The 22,227-nt window shown below is 39.8% G+C and overlaps 1 protein-coding gene across 1 annotated transcript; it reads right to left on the bottom strand.

Annotated features, from left to right (window-relative positions):
- Positions 1-13,313: 13,313 nt before the first annotated feature.
- Positions 13,314-21,742, bottom strand: KCNJ8 (potassium inwardly rectifying channel subfamily J member 8). Its single transcript, XM_079938245.1, has 3 exons — positions 21,401-21,742; positions 20,129-20,569; positions 13,314-15,153 (listed from the first exon to the last, which is right to left on the bottom strand). Exons 2-3 carry the CDS (start codon positions 20,500-20,502, stop codon positions 14,253-14,255), a joined length of 1,275 nt encoding a protein of 424 aa, XP_079794371.1. The 5' UTR covers positions 20,503-20,569; positions 21,401-21,742; the 3' UTR covers positions 13,314-14,252.
- Positions 21,743-22,227: the final 485 nt, after the last annotated feature.

The following is a 22,227-nucleotide window of genomic DNA, read 5'->3' as shown; positions in this document are numbered from 1 at the left end:
AGTAAGTTTACCTATCACACTGCTTCACACCCACCCACAGTCCATAGAACCACCTGAGTTTCTTTTCACTTTACGGGTGTTGTTACCTCTGTCACCTCCAGGGTACTGAAAGTAAAGGTTTCCTTTAACTTTACCCATAAGAGGACTCTTAGAGCTGATCCAAGTCTCTCTGGGGCCCTGAAAGTAAAGAGGATGCAGTAGTGTAGGTGGCATTGAGCAGTTCTCAACTCTGATTTTGACTAGCGGGGGGGTGGGCAGGAGGTAAGAAGGGTTACAATGTATCAGTCTCCCTACTTTTATTTTAAAAAATAAAAAAACTTTAATGATGTGAATCATTTGATGTTAGCTGAGTGTAAGTTGTAACTTTCATCTTTCCAGACACGTTCTAGAATAAGATTCCACAGTGTAAGAAGCTTCCCTTGAGCCTGAGATGGAAATAAGGTCATTTTCCCAGGGGAGTAACCCATGGAGCAAGCGTTTTAAATAAACAAACTGCCTGATTCTGACTTGAAATGAGCAGTAGTTATTGAGATTTACTGCAACTGACTTTGGACCTCATACAAATGTTGAATTAAGACAGACTTCTTATTAACTAAAATGGAGTCTCCCTTTTGGCAGATGCAATAGAAAAGCTCCTTTTCCCAGATTCTGGGAGATTCAATTGCCCTCTCACCCCCAAGATGGGTCACTAAGCATCGTAACAGGAGAAGCAAGTACTTTCTGTAAGCGTTGTATAAGTGGTCTGATTTCAAAACTCATAAAACAAAGTAGCACAATTCATTTATAATGAGAAAACTTGGGACAGCCTTTCAAGCCAGTTTAAAAATATAGCAACTCACAGTTAAAATCACTTCATATATATGACATGATTTAAATCGTGTCATATATATGATATATGTAATTGTGATAAATATGGTGTGATTTTAATATTTCTGCCCATTTTTCCCCCCAACAAATATATTGTACAGTGGAAGGATACTGGGAGCCAGGTGAATTAATTTGACCCTCTTTTAAACAACTTCACCTTTAGGATGTTCACCTACAAAATGAAGAGGGTTGCTTTACATAACCTCAGAGTTTCCTTTTAATGTTAGCATTCTAAGAATCTATAACTCTTCATTCTTCTATGGCAGATGAGAAATAGCTCAGCGTTTTTAAGGAGGCTCAGCTCTCTTATGCCTGCCCTGCTAGAAATATTTAAATATAAGGATGTGAAAATGATGTGATCCAGGCTCAATTTCCAGCCATAAAATAATTGAGGATTTGGAAGTGGAGGAAGATTGGCTTGCTTTAGAGAAATGAACAGACACAGAATAGAGAGGGAATGACCAAGAGTGCAAGCCTATATCTCACCAGGACCATGGCAAAGTGACCACTTTTAAAAAAAATGTGAGCTCAAGATGGAATATGGTAGGATGCAGATGAAGTGGAACCAGTACTTGGATCAACTACAGGAGTCCTGAATTATCAACCTAAGTTGATGGTGAGGGGAAGGCTTTAGAAAAACACCCATCTAACACTCTTCTCAGTCTTAGATGTGTAAGAGGATGCATAGAGGGACTTTCTCCTCACCCAGAATTGGCAACTGGGGCTAACCCTGGGGTCAAAGAGTGCAACTTACCCCATGTATCCTGTTGATTGACGGGAAACCTATAGCCTCTTCACCCAACCTGTCCCTAGCATTTATAAGGGATGACAGAACTTGCCTCTCACGGTTAGCTACAGCTTCAAATCTTCCTGCATTTTCTGTGCCTGTATAAGAAGACTCTGGGAAGAAGGGTAATGGTTAAAGTCATGTGTCATCATTTGAATGGCGAGTTCTGTGGCTTTTCCTCTCATTCCCCATGAGACAAGGCTCTAAGAGATTCACTCATAAAGTTAACGGATGCTTGAAAAATATAAGGACGCCTCTTTCACTCTCTGGATGGATGTTGACTAAACTGTAGTTCTTACAGGTCCTCTCAGTATAGAGAGGGTAGCCAACTTTTTGATAAAGCTTTACTTGTGTTCCCTGGAGTTTGCAAGCCCTATATGAATATGAAGGCTAGTGTCTGTTTGTCATTTGGACAATTCTGAAAGTATGAGCCTTGCTAGAATTGATGGTGACGACAGAGTGAAGAGATTGTGTTATAATATCCCTGGGAAAATGAGGGAAACACTTCACCCCAGACAAGATACAGAAGAGGATCTCAGTTCTTTCTGAACCTCCAAGTGAAGGAGTAGGGATAAAGGGTAGGGCAGGTAGAAGGGGGTGTTCCAGTCTTACCCAAGGGGAACTAGGGCAGGTCAACTTTAAGACGGCATCCAATGATCTCAGCATCCTAGTATTCACAACCTTGACTCTCTTTTAACCAATAGAGTAAGGCAAAGGTGATGGAATGTCACTTCCAGGACTTTTTTATTAAGATTGTAATTTACATCTTGCTAGCTGACTCTCTTTATTGCCTTCTTGGCCTGCATACTTTGATGAAGCATGCAACCATATTGGGAGGCCCATGTGGCAAGGAACTGAGGGCGGCCATGGGCCGACCATCAGCTAGGAACTGAGGCCCTCAATCCAACAGGTCACAAGCATCTGAATGCTGCCCACAGCCACGTGAGCTCGGAAGCAGATTCTTTCCCAGTTAAGTGTTTAGATGAGATTTCTTTGAGCCTCATGAGAGACCTTGAAGCAGAGGCCCTAGCTTAGACACTGTGAGATAATAAATGTATGTTGTGTTTTAAGCCATTAAGTTTGTGGTAATTGTTACACAGCAATAGATATCCAATACAGAGACAGTGAAAGCATGGCCACTGGCAAAGGATGAATGGAGGGTGGGAAGACCCTCACTGAGCGAAGCTAAAATCACCCCAAGAAAAATACATACATATATTCATGGAGACCATAACATTGGGAGAGGCTACGAGCAACACATGGAAACATACTGGGTACCAGTTACATAAGGTATTTTCTACCATCTCTCTTACTCCCACTTGTCTCCCTGATACTCATGATGTCAAAAGGAAGAGGGAGGAGAAGTCCCAAAGATAGGCCATTCCTTGAAGGTGAGGGAGGGGGAGGAGAATGAAAAGAAGGGGCCACATCCCCCCATTCACTTCAAATCCCCTGGGCCACAGCTTTGCCAGTGGTAGGAGAGTAGAAGTTTTTCCTCTGATACGTGATTAAAATTTTAAATGAACATAGTTTTTGGAAGTTGCTCAAACATTCATTAAGAGATTTTCTACACAACCAGAAAGGGAAATTTGACAGAATCTACATAGGACAGTGCTTGGAAGATAATTAATCTGTTTCATGTATATACTATATACCTTCACCAAGTTTAGACTCTTCATTAAATGGGTAATGCATGACCACAGCCAAGGAGTCTGAGGCTCTGGAAATTGGAGGATGCCTTGGGAAAGGAGTTTTAGTCTCTGAACTGTAACAAAATGTATCAATGCCTGAGAAGCACCAAGAACTATCTTTGTCCACTGATATGCAACCAACTGATATAACATGGAAAATCCTAAATGTTTCACAGCAGTTTGTCAATACCTGCATGTAACCTCTGATGAAACCTGACTGGGATATTTCTTGAGTCATATATACCTGAATCAAGTCAGGATGTTAAATCGTCTTAAAATATGATTTGAAGAGAACCATAATGACTCAAAGAGACTTGTTTTTCTTTCTCTGTCACTTCAATACTATTGATCATTCTTATCCTTTGGAGAGTTCTCCTATTTTAGGGTTTCTGTAATAAATTTTCCAGGTTTTTCCCTTGCCTTTCTTACACTTCTTTTCTTTTTTTTTTTTTTTAACAGACTTTTCCCTCTTTTTGTCTCTCTAAAGTTTAGCAAATTTTCTTCCTGGCTCTACTTAGTATTCTCTCTTCTCTAGCAGGACTGGTCAAATTTGAGTTGTCTATGCAGATGCCACCCAAACATACACACACACATTTATTCCTCATCTTCCATTCTTTGAATGAAGAAAAAACCCAACGCAAATGATAATTACTTTTCTTTGATCCCCTACTGCCCCTGGCTTTCTTCTCAGTAAATTTCAAAATATCAGAGATTTTCTCTCTCACAATGTCCTGTGCGTCTGTCTTTTTTTACACTCTTCTTACTCTAATCCTAGTAGAAGCCCTCATTACCTGTTGCCTAGGCTGGCACAATTACCTCCAATCTGACCTTTATGCCTCTCTGTTCTCAAAACAGTCCAACATATTGTTAATAAAACTGTTTTCATAAAGTGAAACCATGATCACATCCCTTGTTTAAACTTTCTCTTTCCTTCTAAATTAAATCCATACTCCTCACCCCAAAACTCAAAGCCTAATATGACCCAATAGGGTCATATTAGGGTCATAATATGACCCTAATCTACTTTCTGAATTCATCTCTGTCCTCTTTCTCATTTATTTCCTCCATGAAGACTTCAACTTATCCCTTCTTGCTGTTCTCTAGCAAGCCACTTTCTTTTTTTTTTTCCTTTTTTTTTTTTTAAACTTTGTTTTAGGCTGCATTGGGTCTTTGCTGCACGCGGGCTTTCTCTAGTTGCGGCAAGCGGGGCCTACTCTTCGTTGCAGTGCACGGGCTTCTCATTGCGGTGGCTTCTCTTGTTGCAGAGCACGGGCTCTAGGAGTGCGGGCTTCAGTGGTTGTGGCACGTGGACTCAGTAGTTGCAGCGCTCGGGCCCTAGAGCGCAGGTTCAGTAGTTGTGGCACAGGGGCTTAGTTGCTCCGCGGCATGTGGGATCTTCCCGGACCAGGGCTCGAACCTGTGTCCCCTGCTTTGGCAGGCGGATTCTTAACCATTGCGCCGCCAGGGAAGTCCGCAAGCCCCATTCTTTTCCACTTTGCTCACAGCTACCAGAATAAACTCTAAATATATATAAATTAGATGGTGACGATCCCTGCCCAAGTCCTTTCAGTGTCTCCCCATTCCTTCTAGAGTAAAAGTGGAGGCCTTTTGTGCTCTGACTCTTCAATCCCTCTTCCCCCCAGGCATATGGCCTTTGTCTTATTACTCGGAACATGCCCTGTCTCAAGCTTTTGTCCTTCTCATTGCCTTTCCTCTGGCAACTTCTTGTCCTACAGGTTTCAATTGAAATTGGAGTTTGGGATTGACATATACACACTACTGTATATAAAATAGATAACCAACAAGGACCTACTATATAGCACAAGGAACTATACTCAGTGTTCTGTAAGACTGAGTAATAACCTAGAAGGGCAAAGAATCTCCTACCACAACACTGTAAATCAACTATGCTCCAATAAAATTTTTAAAAATAAAACAAATAAATAAAAATAAAGATTTCACGTTTTCAGAGAGGGTTTCCTACCTCATCCCACCTAAAGAATTGCCCATGGCCTACCCAGTCATTCATATCACTTTGTTTATTTTCTTCACTACTTTTTACCTCTAGCTGAAATTATCTTGTGGTTAAAAAAACTTTTTTGGTTACTTTTTTGTTGCTTGTTCTTCTTCACAACATTATAAAAGCCACGAAGCCAGGGACCTTGTCTATCTTGCTCACAGCTGTGTTCCCAGCATTTAACAGTATCATACCACCTTGCTTAATAAATATATGTTGAGTGAGTTAATGCCACTTATTCTGCATTGGTTGTACTCCTTGCCATCTCTGCCTGTTGAAATAGTGCCCATCATTTAAGCCCATCTCGAAGTCTTCCCTCTCTTTTGTCTTGATATCTGAATGTTATTCCCACCCTCAAGTTTTTACACAGTCTTTTGTTTGCACACCTCTTATGGCCCTGCCAGGTTCTGCCTTGTTATTTTAAACCTTCCGTCATCTCTTCATTGGATTACAATTTTCTTTAGCAATGAGGTTTTGTTATGTTCATGCTTACATCTAATTACTGTGCCCAAACAATTGTAGTTATATACATAGTTGACATGTTGAATTAAAAGGCAAAAAATAACTCTAAAGTTTCACAAATGATTTCCTAATTCTGTTGGTTCTAGGGCTTAGAGGACGTTTGTGTCTCTGGAGCTAATCATTCATAGAGGATTTTTTTTTTTATACTCATCAGTGGTACCAATTAATAGTTGTAAAGGCAGATAATGTAAGCCACATCATTTTAAGGAAAAATCAAGTATAACATTTTTTCCCTTTTTGTTTTTGTAGTAAAATAATTGGTTCCATGGATAGGGACATCTAATAGGTCTAAAGGAACCATAATGGGAAGTTGACTTGAATTTAAAAAGCAGGAGTAAGTAAATAGGATTTGACTACCCTACCAAAACTTAAAATATCAAAACTATTTTCAAGTATAATTTGTTAGAATTCCATTAGTGCCTGTTTCTAGCAGTGCCTCTCTTATGCTGATATAATTCATTCTATTTCTGCCATTTTTCACTCTCTGTTTTATTTTTTGTACTCTTGACTTTAACTGGATTCACTGACTAGTCTTACCTCTTGGTGGTCTGGACATTCTTCACACTGTTTTTATTCTAATCTCCTTGTTGTTACATTATAGTTTTAGCAAATATATATAAAATTTTCTATTCTATAAGTATTTCTAATTACCACTAAGGATGAGCATTACCATGGCTGTGGCAATAATAATTTCTGGAGCATACTGATGACATTAAGAGGTTGTTGGTGGTTTTGTTCTAGGTGTGATAATTTATTTTAAAGGTTCCTTATCTTTTAGATATGTAATAAAATATTTACAGATAAAAGCATATAATGCTGGGAGTAATTCAAAACAATCAGAGAAAGAGAAAGGGAATTCTAGGGGGGCAAAAGAGGAAAGACGATTGGTCATGAGTTGGTCATTGTTGAGGTGGGAGATAAATATATGGAGTTTATTATATTATTCTCTCCACTTCTGCATGTTTGAAATTTTCTCTAATAAAAGATTAAAAAGAGAAAAGAGTCACATTTTCCCCCAATAAAATACAATTGGTTTTGATGGTGGTTTGCAAAAGGAAGTCAGGGACAGAATCATTTTATTTTGAATAAACACACAGAAAATCTTTTATTCAAGGGCCAGACATGTTATTTAAATTTGATAAATTCTGCATGTTTGCTGAACACTTGTTCTTTGTTATATTTGCCATAGCTGCCACTCCGAGCATTCCAGATTAAGCTCTCTGTACGTCTTCTTCTGTACGTGGCCTCCACGATGACGCACATTTCCACAGCCACTGCACATCCTGGACAACCAGCTTGCTTTTTCTCTCAAATCCAGGATAATACCATTCAAGTGCAAAGACTAAAGTTGTGCCAGGAATCCTTTCTGCCTAATGGTAGTTCCACCTAAAATGGGAATATCATAAGTTGAATTATGTTCCTGGGTGGCTTTTTTTTTGGTGAAGATTTAATGTCAATGTCGAATTTAGGCCCTTTAGAGAATGCCAAAATTGTGATCTGTTAAAAAGTGTATCAACATGCATAATCTTTAAACATAAATTGTGACCCAATGTTAGGAAACTTCAAAGGGCATTGAATAAAACTTTAATTCAAATGCTACCCTCAACTGAGATCCTCTTCTTTTTCTCTCTATCACTTTGGTGGCCCAAGTCATCTGCAGGCCCAGAGCCCCCTTGGTCTCATGAGAGACCCGAGGGAGTAGATTCCCAGGTCCTCACAGTGCCAAGCATCGTCCACAGAGCAGCCCATGTCTCTATAGCCCTGCACTATCCCCATATCACTGTCTGTTCCTGCTTCTGTTTCCAGATCGTACTGTCTCTGAACTTTGGATATTTTCTGACCTCTGCTGCAGATCCTCTTGTCCAGCCACTCTGTTCCTTCTTTTGAGTGAATCTGGGTCTTATGTCTCAGCTCTGGTTAGTTTTCCCAGCAAATCCATTCCATCTTCTTTATATTTCCCAGAAATTCCTCAGGGTTTCTTTCCCATTGATGAAAAGCTATCTTATTAATGGGACTGCACTAGATTAATTTTGATTTAAAGTTTTTGTGTTTTGTTATTTTAGTGATAAGGGGATGAGCTAAAGGCAAAGCTTATCATTTTGAGTTAAAAATCCTACTCACACTCATTCAGTTTTCTAATGATACTAATAATTTGATTTACAGTGTTATATTAGTTTCATGTGTACAGCATAGTGATTTGGTATTTTTATAGATTATACTCCATTAAAAGTTATTACAAGATAATGGCTATAATCCTTGTTGCTTATCTGTTACTTAGTAGTTTGTATTTCTTTTCTTTTTGGCCAAGATGCATGGCATGCGGCATCTTAGTTCCCTGACCATGGATTGAACCCAGGCCCTGGCAGAGAAAGCACCAAATTCTAACCACTGGACCACCAGGGAATTCCAGTGTAGTCTGTATTTCTTTTTTTTTTTTTTTTTTAGTCTGTATTTCTTAATCCTATACCCCTAACTTACCCTCCCCTCTTCCTCTCCACACTGGTAATCACTAGCTTATTTTCTATATCTGCGAGCCTATTTCTGTTTTGCACACACATTCATTTGTATTGTTTTTTTAGATCCACATATAAGTGATATCATACAGTATTTGTCTTTCTCTATCTAATTTATTTCACTAAGCAGCATAATATTCTCTAGGTCCATCCACTTTGCTCATTCTTTTCATTCTTTTTATGGCTGAGTAATATTCCATTTTATACACACATACAAACACACACACGTACCACATCTTCTTACGTCATCGGCCCGGTCAAAGCTGGTCTCCACCACCTACGTGTTCGGTCCATGGGAGGGGAAAGAAGGTACAGAAACATAAGCTCAGAGTTTTTAAAATCAAGAACGGGAAGTGGTCCATCGACTTCTGTTCATGGGCCATTGGCCCCAAATCAGGCACATGGCCACAGCTAACAGAGACAGAGGAATGTGTTGGCTCTAGCTGAACAACTCTGTTGCTATGAAAGAAAGGATGAATGGATTTGGGGGAGGTAACTGTCAGGCTGCTTCACCATCTATTTTAGGCAAACACTGTGATAAGCCGTCTGGGGGAAAGACAGTCTGAGGAGAGATGCATATGATATCCAAAAGTTATATAGTGCCAGATAGTATGAAATAACCAATAAACACAGTCCACACTGTGGAGATAAAGAAGTAATTTAGACGGAGGATTTGAGAAGGCTTTGTAAAAGTAGTAATTTTGTTAGGCACAGAGTTTCAAGCTCAGAGACTTGCAGACTTGTGTGGGAGAGTGAATATGAGTGAAGCAGTCAGTGAACCTGAAGCACTATGTTATACATTGTAGTATTTTACACACTGCACTATTCGAAGGGGTTAGGAAGCAAAGCTGTAAACCGTGCGTTGGAATCAAACCGCAAGGAGCCTCGACTAGTATGCTTAAAGAGTGTAGACTTTTTTCACCGGTCAATGGCGAGTAAGTGAAGACTCCTGAAAAATCTGTTAATGTATCTATTAATAAGTGAAAAGTATATTTTAACTTCAGTTTTACAGGTAACTGCTTTATCCTCCACTTTTTCACTGTTTATTCAATACAAGCTGAAGTAGTCCAATAGTATGTGGAAATCCAGCCTTAATATTTTTGTTGTCTCAAGTGATTAAAATAAACACTGTGAAGAATAAGAGTTTCATTTAAATTATGCCAGAGAGTGTTGGAGTTGGGGGAGGGGTGTCATACAGTACTGGCAAGAAAATCTCCATGAGAACCGGAACAACGATTGAAAATGAGTACTAATGAAGATAGAAATACTCTAAAATGAAATTGGGCTCTGCTGTGGTATTTTGAGCTGAAGTTAAAGGCTGATTAAGATTTTCATGAACTTAAACTTGAATCTGTGCAGTAAATTATCAAGGGAGGTGTAATTAGGGTCACTTCCTTCCTAGATCTCTGGGGAATTCCCATCACCATTGATGAGAATTGTGCATAAAGATCATGGGAAGAGCATGGCCCTTGGGTTTCCTCTTAAACAGCCTGTAGGATTTGTTATGGTTATTTTAATGCACTGGTCCTTGGAGACACTAATTTCAGTTCTGCCTCTGCTTTGGACATGGTGAAAATGACAAAAGTTGTGGGTGGGAACCCCAAGAGATGCAGATATCTTTTCATTCTTTCTTCTTTATCTATAATAATTTAATTATCTGTGAGGAAATTTCTTTTCCAAAAATGCCAAATCTGTAAACAACAGTAAAAAATAAATGATTCCAACCAATGGAGGGGAAAAAGTGCCACCCCATGTTTACTAAGCGGCTAATAAATTCTCTGGGAGTTAGACTTTCTTTGGGAACTGAGGTCATCTCTTTAAGTCTCTGCTGGTTCTGAGACACCTGAGTGTTAAAACACTTGACCAGAGAGTTAGAAATATCTGAGTCCAGGGGACCATGATTTTTACTCAGAGAAAGTCTTGAGCCAAGTGGCAAATGATGAGGAATTGTAGAATAAAACCGTGGGACTGGGATAATGTAAAGCAGGAAAAAAAATGACAGCTCTAAAGATGAGCAGTGTTCTACTTTCTCACCCAGTTCTCCACAAAACTATCCCGTGGCACAGCTCTGGATCTTCCGTGGCCTTCCCACGCCTGCCCAGTAACCAAGGGTAGGTCTCGATTTTGATCATGCAATTCTGGCACCTAAGCCAGTGTTCCTCTCCTGATACTTTCCATCTCAAAGTATTTGGGTGCAGAATCAACACCTAACCTGCTTATAAATTTCCGCTCCTCCATAAAGAGAAGAAACACACCTAGTTTTTTTTTTTGCCAGATGGTGAATGTCAGACATGGTAGAAGTTCAATATATATTACTGGATAAATAAACTAATGACAGATACATGAAACCAGAAATATCCTCTGTAGGTAAAATGTTTCCCTTTACACTTTGTAGTATTCTACACATTATACTATCTGACAACAGGCAAGCGGCATGTATCAAATAAGCAGGAAAAGCAACTGGGTATGGGCATAAGGTCTCTGCTGCAGAATTTTTAAGAGATCAGATTCATGTTGCAAAGATCTTTTTTCTCTGTTCTAGAGAACGAATATAATGCACTGAATGTCATCTACTAAGAATCCAATTAATTTCAAGCAGTCTTTCATTTCTAGCTTTTGTCCTTTGTGAATGAATCAAACTATTTTAAGCCCTTTATATACATTAGCTACCTTAGTTCTTACAGCAACTTATGAGGTAGGTACTATAATCATTTTGATTTTATGTATGAGGAAAATGAGGCACAAATATTAATTTTGTCAAGACCTCACAGATGCTAAGTGTTAAAACTGAAATTTAAAGCAAGAGAGTCTGACTGCGGAGTCTATTTTCTTAACCACTGTACTGCACTGTCTCATGAGATGCCACTGGAGCAGAAATCCTAAATAATCCCAGGAGGCCTTCTGGGGAAATGTTCCTGGTAGAAGCAAACCCATGATATGAAAGAATGTATGGCTCTGTTTCAGAGAACAGCAAGGCCAGAGCTGTAGAGTGGAAATGATTCAGGGGAAAAGGTAATAATAAGATGTAGTGGCTTGTGGGCCCTGGAAAAGGTTTCGATTTTCATTTTTAGAAAAATGAAAAGACATAGGAGGGTGTTAAGCAGAGGTATGATGTAATATGATCTAAAAGAATATTGTAGCTGCTGTATGATGACTAGGACGGAAGCGAAGAATCTAAGTATTTAATATAAAATAATATTTAAATTCAATACATAAGTCAAAATTATATACACACACACACATATAAAGAATCTTATTTTCTAAAACTAAACTAAATAGTTCCAAAACTGCTTAGCCAGTTAAATATATTTTGGTAAAAATAGGTTCTGAAATCATTGTAATGTTCTAAAACACTTGCAGATTTTTAGAAATTGATGTGACCTTTTGTTTGGTGTGGCTGTCACTAGCTAAATGATGTCCTTATCTGAGCCATGACTTGACATAGGGGTCCCATCAAACTCTTCCACCGACTTCCCCATGAGATCAATGGCCATCAGGTCCTTGGCACCCAGCCTTTGGTTGCAGCTGGAAGGTGGCTGGTGGAACTGTTCTAACTCCATTGCTAGATTTGCCCCTGGCTGCCAAGGATCTCTGTATCACCTGGACTCAGTAATCCTGCATCTCAGCCCCACTATGCCCAGACATTGCCTGCCCCACAGCCTGTGTCACCTTCACAGATGTTGAGCTGCCCCTGCACAGAACAGGGAAGCACTGTGCATGTTCTTTTTGCTGGTGTGGCAGTTGCCTTCTGCATCTGTCTCGTTTCCCTGGGATGGGAGAGGGGGACCCACATCTATGCCAGAACTGCTAGGAGGTCTGATATCCAACTCTGTAATCACTGGTGGGCTAAATCTGATTAAGGTAGATTTTTCTTTAGCAAACTGAAAACTGTACAGAAATGTTTCAATATACCAATGTCCATAGATGAAGTAAAATAAATAGAGACCCCAAAAATCTGTGTAAAAGGCTACACAAGAGCTCAATTTTCTGATGTTTAGCTATGTGAGATATGAGAATAAGCCTATAGCTTACTGGCTTTGTACTTCTCTCCCTGTGCCCTCATCCCTTCCTTGAAGAGGCAAGAGCTAAGGATGATTAAATCAAGGGTTGATAGAACATCTCACTTTAGCAATTGAGATAATGCTAAATCTTTATATGCCAGGCCTGCATTCAGATATTACTGAGAAGGAGATGTAGTTTTAAGATGGGAGGTGGGAGACGCAAAGAAAAAAGGTTACAGGATTTCCATGGTACATCAAGCTCAAATAGAAAAACCAAGAGAACATTCTAAAACTTTGAATGAATGAAATCAACATGAAATTTTAAAAACGTAGTTCCCTTGGAACAACAGATCTCAAAGAGAGGGACCCTCAGAGAGAGCGATCTCAGAGGTGAATGTCATCACTGTGTGATCGCTGTTTCACGTGCCTCTAAAAATGTGTTGTTTCTCCTTGAGCTTTCACTAGGGATAATTTTGTGAAAGAGAAATTGCAAAACTACAGTGAATACAAAGAAAGTATTTTAATAGAATATTCACTATAGTGGAGGCTTTCAACAAGAACTGAGAAGGCAAAAGAAGTAGCTGTCCCCTTTGGGAATCCAGTCCTAAATGACACGGGAATGCTCTTAGCTTTTCTCCAAAAGCTCCTTGCCTAGTTCTGCCAACAGGTGGCCATGAGGGGGACAAAGAAACCTCTGGAGGTCACTGTGAAGAACCAAGTGAATGAAGAGAATCCACTTAGAAGTAGATGAGAGCTAAGCAGCTTTTGTTGTTTTTTTTAATAAAAAATATTTTTCCAACTCACAGGGAAATGGGTAAAACTTTTCAGCTTAAATGTTTCTTCTGTGAGTTGTTCTTAGTCAGTTGGTACCTCCTATGGCTTGTCTTTAAGCAGCTGAGAGCCCCAGCAGGACTGCAGACACCTGGCTGAGCATCGGGGAAAATGCAGAACTAAGCAGTTTTTCTGTGGGAAATCCAAAAATAGATTTGCAAGTTTCTATTCATGTTTTCAAGGCTCTGAATGAGAAGTTAACAGGAACGTTGCTTCATCAATCATATTGTGGGGTGATTTATAGCTTTGAAACTTTGAGCCTTATACTACAGTAGTTGATTTAATGGAATAGGAATTTTGATTTCTAGTTAGATTCAATTACGTTCATGTGGAAACATGCTAGAATTGAACTCAGTTGTTGTTGTTTTCCAATTTCACAGATGTCCCTGCTTAAAATTTTAGTGTAATTTTCTTAATACTAGTTATGCTTATACTATACAATTTGAGGAAAAAATAAAATTCAATATTTAAAAAATAAACAAAAAATAAACAACAAAACAAAACTAAGCAGTTTTTGTCTCAGGCTTCTTACCTGGTGCAGTTAAAAAAAAAAAAAGAGAGAGAGGAGAGACAGAGAGAGAAAGAGAGGAAGGAAAAACACAGTTTTGGGGCCCCCTGCCCATTCTATCACATTTCAAGAGTGAACAATAGAAACAGAGACAACTGTGGTGTCACCCGCTAAGTATTTCATAAAGCATCATCCCTTGGTCCACTTTCATATTCAAGGTCTATTACTATTAATGTAATTCTTGGGTTTCAAATTGAGAGAAATGAGAGCATTTCCCCTACATAACTTAAGCCTATCTCTGCGAATACTGCATGGATGAAGCAAGTGAGCCAAGAACCCTCCAGCTTGTGTGTTACTGTTTATTGACACAGAAAGTGCTGCTGTTGGAATATGCATATCATTTAGTGCATTAAGATAAAGAAGGACAAATTATTGTGTTCCAGCTCTGTTTCAGTCTGTGCCCTGTAGAAACTCTTCAACATCTTATCAAAGGCTTTCTGGGGGTTGTGTTGTTGTCAGGATTCCGACGTGTTCTGATTTCCTTCTGGAGTCATAAATTGCACCTTGGGCACCATGAGGGATGAATTGTTCCGGCGGATGGAATTATTCCTCCTCATGGAATTGTTTCTTCTCATGGAATTGCGCTTCCTCAGAGAATTCTGGTGGGACAGTTCACTCTTCTGGAGGGTTTGGATAAGAATGGAAGGCTTTTCGTCCAGCTCTCGGGCGCTGCACCTCGGAGCCGCTACCTTCACGGTGTTGCCAAATTTGGAGTAATCCACGGAATACACGCCTTCCTCCTCGGTTACGATGGACACGAAGCGATGGCCCCATTGGATCTCCTCAGCGATGTAGGAGGTTCTCGCTTGGGTAGTAATGCCAGTAGTTTCGACCACTCCTTCCAGAATCACGATGACCTCCAGGTCTTGGTTGGCAAGGTCAGTGGCGGAGATATCATACAAGGGGCTGCGCTTGTCAATCACGTGGCAGATGATCAAAGGGGCCACCAGAAAAATGTTATTACTCTCAAGGGGGTTATCAACGGGAATGTCTAGTTGGTGAATAGGCACCACCTCCCCTTCGGGTGTCGTGGTTTTCTTAACCACCTGGATGCGCACCGATGCACTAATGATCATGCTTTTCCTTAGGTCGCCCACACGGAACATGAAACACAGTTTGCCATTTCGGACTGCGATCACCGCATGGCGGCTGAAAATCAAGGTTTCCGCCCTTCGGTGAGCCTGGGCTGTTTTCATGAATATGCAGCCCAACATGACTGCATTGATGATCAAACCCACAATGTTCTGGAGAATCAGGACTGTGATGGCCAGAGGGCATTCCTCTGTCATCATTCTCCCGCCAAACCCAATTGTCACTTGAACTTCAATGGAGAAGAGGAAAGCAGAGGTGAAAGACCTGTAAGAAATGAGACCAGAAAACAATGCCATTGGATCAGATTTTGAATCACGAAATAACAGGCTAAGTTGAATTTTGCGTTTTCTTCCTCTAAAGGCTATTTTTAAAAAAAAAAAATTATTAAAGTATAGTTGCTTTACAATGTTGTGTTAGTTGTTTCAGGTGTGCAGCAAAGTGAAATATATATATATGTGTATACACACACACACATTCATATTCTTTTTCAGGTTCTTTCCATTACAGGTTATTATAAGATATTGAGTATAGTTCCCTGTGCTATACAGTAGGTCCTTGTTGGTTATCCATTTTATATATAGTAGTGTGTATATGTTAATCCCAAACTCCTTATTTATCCCTCCCTCACCCTTTCCCCTTTGGTAACCATAAGTTTATTTTCTATGTCTGTGACTCTATTTCTGTTTTGTAACTAAGTTCATTTCTATCATTTTTTAAGATTCCACATATAAGCGATATCACATGATATTTGTCTTTCTCTGTCTGATTTACTTCATTTAGTATGATAATCTCTAGGTCCATCCATGTTGCTGCAAATGTCATTATTTCATTCTTTTTATGGCCGAGTAATATTCCATTGTGTATATATATCTATCTATATATAGATATAGATATATACACACCACATCTTCTTTGTCCATTCATTTGTCGATGTCCAAAGGCTATTTTTAAAACTTTATTTATTTATTTATTATCTTTGGCTGCGTTGGGTCTTCATTGCTGCGCACGGGCTTTCTCTAGTTGCAGTGAGAGGGGGCTACTCTTTGTTGCTGTGCGTGGGCTTCTCATCGCAGTGGCTTCTCTTGTTGCAGAGCACGGGCTCTAGAGCACGGGCTCAGTAGTTGTGATGCACGGGCTCAGTTGCTCCGTGGCATGTGGCATCTTCCCGGACCAGGGGTCAAACCATGTCCCCGGCATTGGCAGGCAGATTCTTAACCACTGCGCCACCAGGGAAGTCCCATGTCCAAAGGCTGTTAAAGGCTTTTAGAAAGACCATCCACCTTAATGTATCAAATGTCCAGTTCTAAACACAAGCACTTGTTCATTCTCTCCCTCTCTCTCTCCGCATGCATCTACCTCCAGGCTTCTGGGATACACTTCTATTAATGTTTTCAAATCATGTAATGATGGGCCTGTTTATGTGAAAACATTAAAATAATACCTAGACATATTTAGATTTATAGGCTTATTTTACTTCGTGAAATTTTCTTCCAGGTTGATGTCTATTATTTATTGCCTGTCTGTGTTTAAGTGACTTGAGTCATGTGGGAAGTACTGAGTAATAAGTGAACTTTTTATTATTTACAACCTTTAAAAGTCATACTCCCTAACAAACACTGCTTGTGTACCTTATATAGAGAAAGCACAGTGCTAAAGAGTGGTACAAAGCACATCATTCAAAGATACTAGTATTTTTAATTAAAAAAAACCATGTCGTGCCATTTGGAACGAAACATGTTTTCTTACTGATTGTCTCGTTTTGTTCTCTAAGTGATCTAGAGAATACTGAAGTTATTAAAGGAAGGATTTGAGGTAGAGATAGATAAGTGACTGTGTCAAGATTCCATAATTAATAAGAACACGAATTCTCTTAATTCTGGGCTAGTCTCCGAAAGAATCACAGGGAAGGGGCCAACAAGTGTCAGGGTTTTCTTGGGAAGCTTTTTCAAACTGCACTCTCTTCCTTAGCTCAGTGTAAACCCTGATTTGGTAGTTTAGGGTGGACCTGGATAAAACTTTGGAAAAGCTTGCAGATAATTCTGTTTTATCTCCCCTGTTGAGAAGCACCACATTTGGTTATTCTTATCACTAATTTATTCATTTAACTACATATCCTACACTGCTGTAGCTTCTTAATAGAAACAGTCTTAGTCTTGTGTTTGCCCTACACCCCAATTTCAAACTTTTCTAATTTTATAGACGAGAGACCATCTGTCAAAGTATTAGCTGTGTATTAATGTCACACACAACGAGAGACCAAATATTAAATATTTGAATACTAAGTTAAGTACTGCACTTTGGCGGGACACCGTGAAGGGCAGGCAAGCACACGCAGGTGATCTTTTTCTATTCAGGTTCATAATCAGGGATTTTCATTTTTTTAATTGAAAGATAGTTGATTCTTCTAATTAACTTTTAAATGGAGTGTGAAAATTGCCTTTCTTACCCCTTTTGTTGCTCAAACGATTCATGAAAAGCAATGATTGCTTTTTGCACTAGCTACACATGAGCTAATACTGAATGATCCAAAAACATGGCAAAGAATAAGAAAAGACCCCAGTGAAGGGGCACGGATACAACATTGATTTCTAATTATACATGCTTCAGGGAGCAGCGTATGATGAACATGCTCAGATGTTTCATTTTAACGGCTTAAGATATCATTCATGTGCCATATTGTGTATGTTGTTTATTTTATGAAAGAACTTACTTCCAAACATTATATTGTGCAAGACCCAGCCTTTTATGAGCACCTGTCATGCTAAACAACCTCAAGAGATGAAAGTGTTTAACTGTTCATTTGTTCTTCTACAGAGGGAGGGAGGCTGAATTAGAAGAGGAAATATATTGGTTTATTTTCTGACTCATGTTAGAAAGTCATCCACGTGAAAGGGAAAGTGAGCCAGCCTGGAAGGAGAATGTTAAATGTTATTTGGATACACTGGAGAATGTTCATTACAATCAGTTGTTTTCGGTTCTGATGACAAGGTGAGACACTGAACTTATGAAAGGAAAGGAAATGCAAAGAATTAGACATATTATTAGTCATCTTTTAAATCCCTTTTGGGAGAGAATAGAGATTTTTTCTGTTTCTATTTTTTTTTTTTTTTTGGTGAAAAAGTATTATGTACGGTTGGTTAAGATTAAATTGTATGTTGCATCGAAGTATAAATAGTACCACAATGCTAAAATAAAACCAGTAAGATTTCAACCTTACAAGATGTCCAATACTATTTTTTTAGGTAAGAAGTGCAATTTAAAATGCTAAGATTAAATCAACTATATTTTAATAAAAATTTTTAAAAAAGAAATATGCTTTAGAGAATCACCTAATGAAAAATAAATAAATAAAATGCTAAAACTCTCATACTGATAAGATCAAGTGTGTCTCCTTGTATCTGTGATGCCATTTCTCGTAGTGAATCGAATGTTCAAACCAGCAGGAATACATCAGGGGGATAAACATGCCTCAGAACACCTCTTGTTGAACAATAAAAGCTAGCAGTAAAACAGCTTTTAATAACCAGTGCACTCCATCAAGTTCTTTTACAAAATCATTGAAAATATCTCACTTTTGATGACATATCTTTAATAAATTGCTTAATGACTTTTTTCCCACAGGAAAAGCCAATATATTTGTCTTGTGAATAAAATCTGTCCTTTATTTTTCCGAGGTTTATCATTTCTGTTTCTTTTATCTCTTTTTATGTGTATCTACTTCATGTTTATTAAAAATGTACCTTGATAAGAAAATGATTCACCAACATCAGTGCCAATAAATTTCTTAAAGAGAAATATTATAGATAATGCTATCTGACCTACATATACCCGTTAAACACAGTATTTTGTTCCTTTATATTTGGTGTACTGATGATCACCTACATTCCTCATCTATATTTTCTTTGAGACAAAAGTCTGTGGCAAGTTTAAGACAAGAAAACAATATCTAACTCGATGGTAAAGGCAGTGGATCGATTCAATTTGTTTTTCTCCTCAAAATCTGAGCTGAAATCTGTGGCATGTGATCTCTACGACAAATACCGCAACCCCCCTTGATAAGCTGGCATTGCAACTATTCAGGCAATGGAAGGATGGACAAGTTTACAGTCTGAGTTTCTGCTTCTTGCAGCGGTATGCTAATTTCATAAGATTTCAGGGTCATCAAAGGTCTTATTCTTTACAGTTTCCTGGAAGAATGGTGCTTACTCAGTTGCTTTGCTTTATGAATTATGTGAATTTGGAATATATTGAGAAAAGGTCCTGGAAAAGTTGCCAGCATAACTACTAATGTTTCACTGCAGAGTGCATATTTTTGCAATTGATATTACCTTTTTCCATCTTCCAACAAAATAAGAGACAAATCACTCCAAGTAAATGTTCTTAGGCCATGTGAAACTATGAGAGGAGAATCACTGAAATCAAATTCACTTTACTTATCTTTGAAATATTTACAATATAAGAGAAAAAAAGCAAAATTAGGGCAATCTAGGAACTGTCTTCCTATCCTACTAAAACTTTTAGAGAAAACCACAACACGAAGTCACTTCTACATAATCTCTTCCATTAAAAATTTGGACCAATTATTAAAAAATAATTTTTTTCTAGTTCTGAATCTCAGCATAACTTCTAATTTTGGAATTCAATGCAAGCAATCAGCTATTTAAGATAATCTTGATAAAGAAGGGCTTATGTTTATTTCATTTCTGGTGGATTAAAAAAATTTTTTTTTAATCTAGAACACCTCTCCACCAGTGTTTTCCCATTTTTCTCATTATTTCTGAAAATGTCACTGGTAAGAGAAGTTGTGGAAAAACATTACTAGCATTTGCACAATATTTTTTGTTGATCAGAGATATTGCCTTGTGGATGCTGGAACTATGGACAGCAGCTTTTTCAGACTGAAAACTCAGTATGTGGTTTTTCTGAGGAAGGCGCTCTGTGGAATCCTTTGAACCACGACCATTTTAAAATAACTGGTATAATATTTTCAAGGCCAGCTCAAAGGATTGAAGCGCTACATTTTCAAAGACTCGTCATCCATAAAGCTGCATCTGAGAAGATTTTTAATGCATTGGATTGGTTTTGTTGTTGTTATGTTTTTACTTTTTTGCTTCTGAAGGTACTGAAACAAACTCTTTAGTTCACTTGCAACAAAATAACAGAGTGAAGAGAGAAAGGACAGTTTCATCTCTTTTTCTGTACTGTTTTCCACCCCTGCCTCATTCCGCTGCATTCTTACCTGACGTTAGTCACACACACGGTGGACTCCAAGCCACTTTTCTCCATCCCACTTTTCTCCATGTAAGCATAGATGTCCCCGTGGGCAAAGGCCACCAGCCACCACATGATGGCGAAGAGCAGCCAGCTGCAGAGGAACGACATAGTAAAGATGACCAGGGTGTGGCGCCATTTCAGGTCCACCAAGGTAGTGAAGATGTCCTGGAGGAACCGTCCTTGCTCCCGGATGTTCTTGTGCGCCAGGTTGCAGGCCCCGCTCTTGGCGATGAAGCGGGCCTTGGGCAGGCGGTCCCTGATGCGCGGTTTGCGCAGGTTCTCCGCGGCTATGCGCGCCAGCACATACTCCTCGGGGATGATGCTCTTTCTGGCCAACATCGTCCCGTCACCATAGCCAGCCTATGCACCTGTCTCCGACCTGCCTCTCCTTCCCTCGAGACCCGTCCTGCAGGAGGGAAACGGAGATTAAAAGCTTTTCCCCCTATTTTCCTCACCTCTTCAGTCCTTGCATGTAGGGGTGTGTCTATACATTCCAGGTGACGTGCAAAGCTAAAGGTATGATCTTATTAATGTAAACACGAGCCTAGTTAGTGCTTGAGTTCTTGGATCCCGGAAAAATTACTTGGTCTGAACCAGAACTGTTTTAATATTCCTTATCGTTTTGAACACATAAGAGCACAGCCTTAATTAAACAAAACCAAGAGCCTTCCTGTAAACAGCAGGCTCAGTGATAATTCTGAAATTACCCGCGTCTGTAGATTAGTGCAAGGATACCAGCACGCGACGTCTATGAGGAAAATTAAGGATCTATTTACTAAACTATTCACATGATGTAGCAATATTAAAAGTAAAGAGGGGAAATTCTTTTTCTGTTATTTTTAGAAATAGGCAAAGGCCGTGAGCTCCTGCGTAGTATAAATGTTTCTTGTAATTCGACAAAATAATAATAAGCAATGTGCTATGTAACCTGAAAATTACGTAGAGGTATTTTAAATTTGAAAGAAGTGTGAGTTGCATTTTTTTTCTTTTAAAAATCCCACTGGAACTCATAATGTAATAGCTTGAAAACTTCTTGACGACGAAGGGATCAAACATACAAGCTGCAGGAAAAACCCCGGACAATAGCCTGCGGGCTGCGGATAGAGTCAATTAAAAGAGTGTGCCCCGAAATTCCATCCGACGCTGTCAACCTCGCCCGTGTTCTGCATTTTCAATCGTTTGCGGGGACGCGTTCAGCCTCCCCCTCCCCTCCGCTTAGAGGAGCGTTGAAACTTACAGACTCTGGCGAGCGGGCGCAGCGGCCGCACCTCCCCGCACACGCCGGCCGACCGCGAGCGGGTCCCTCGCTGTCCCATCTCCGGGCGCGGGAGCGGGGACCGCGACTGCCGGAGGGACAGATCCCGGGGCCGCGCGTCCTAGGGAGAAGAGTTAAAATAATAAAAGGTGCAGTTGAATCTGAACGCGGGGAGGGCTGGAGGGAGGGGGATGGGTGTCGCTCTTCCCCTCCCCCTGCTCGGCTCTATCCCTTGGCCGCTGCCGACGACGGAGGAGAGGCTTGGGGAGAGGAGCTGGGGCGTGATGCTCCACAAATCAGCCTCCCACTTCGGGCTTTGACGCGCGCCAGACCTCTGAGGCCGAAATTGCTGAGATGAGGGAGGGAGGGGGTGGGGGAGAGGCGAGACCCGGGGAGGTAGGGAGCCCGCCGGAGGGAGGGGCGACGGGGGGGTGGAGGGCGGGGCCTGTAGAACCAGCCTTTTTCCCAGTAGCTGCGACCACCCGCAGCCAGCGTGACACGCATGTCTTTAAAAGGCTCCCAGCTCCGGGGAGAGAACTTTCTGAGTTCGAGTTCACTGACGTAAAGAGATTTTTTTTTTTAACCTGGGTAGATAACTGTGCTACTTCAGGTTACATAAAACCAGATATAGAGATCAGAAAATAGTCTTCTGACGCATCCAGGCTGCGTGCACACATACTGATTTACATTAAATTTCCGTCTAGTAGGGATGATAAGTGGAAGCAGTGTTCTGAAACCCACTTCGTGTTGACATATTTCTTCGCCAGCCAAAGCTGGTTCTCAGGGAATTAAATACACACACAAACACA

This window comes from Stenella coeruleoalba, assembly GCF_951394435.1.
Source record: "Stenella coeruleoalba genome assembly, chromosome: 11".
Lineage (NCBI taxonomy): Eukaryota > Metazoa > Chordata > Mammalia > Artiodactyla > Delphinidae > Stenella > Stenella coeruleoalba.
The sequence above is the reverse complement of the archived record's forward strand: the minus strand, read 5'-3'. Positions and strand labels throughout refer to the sequence as shown.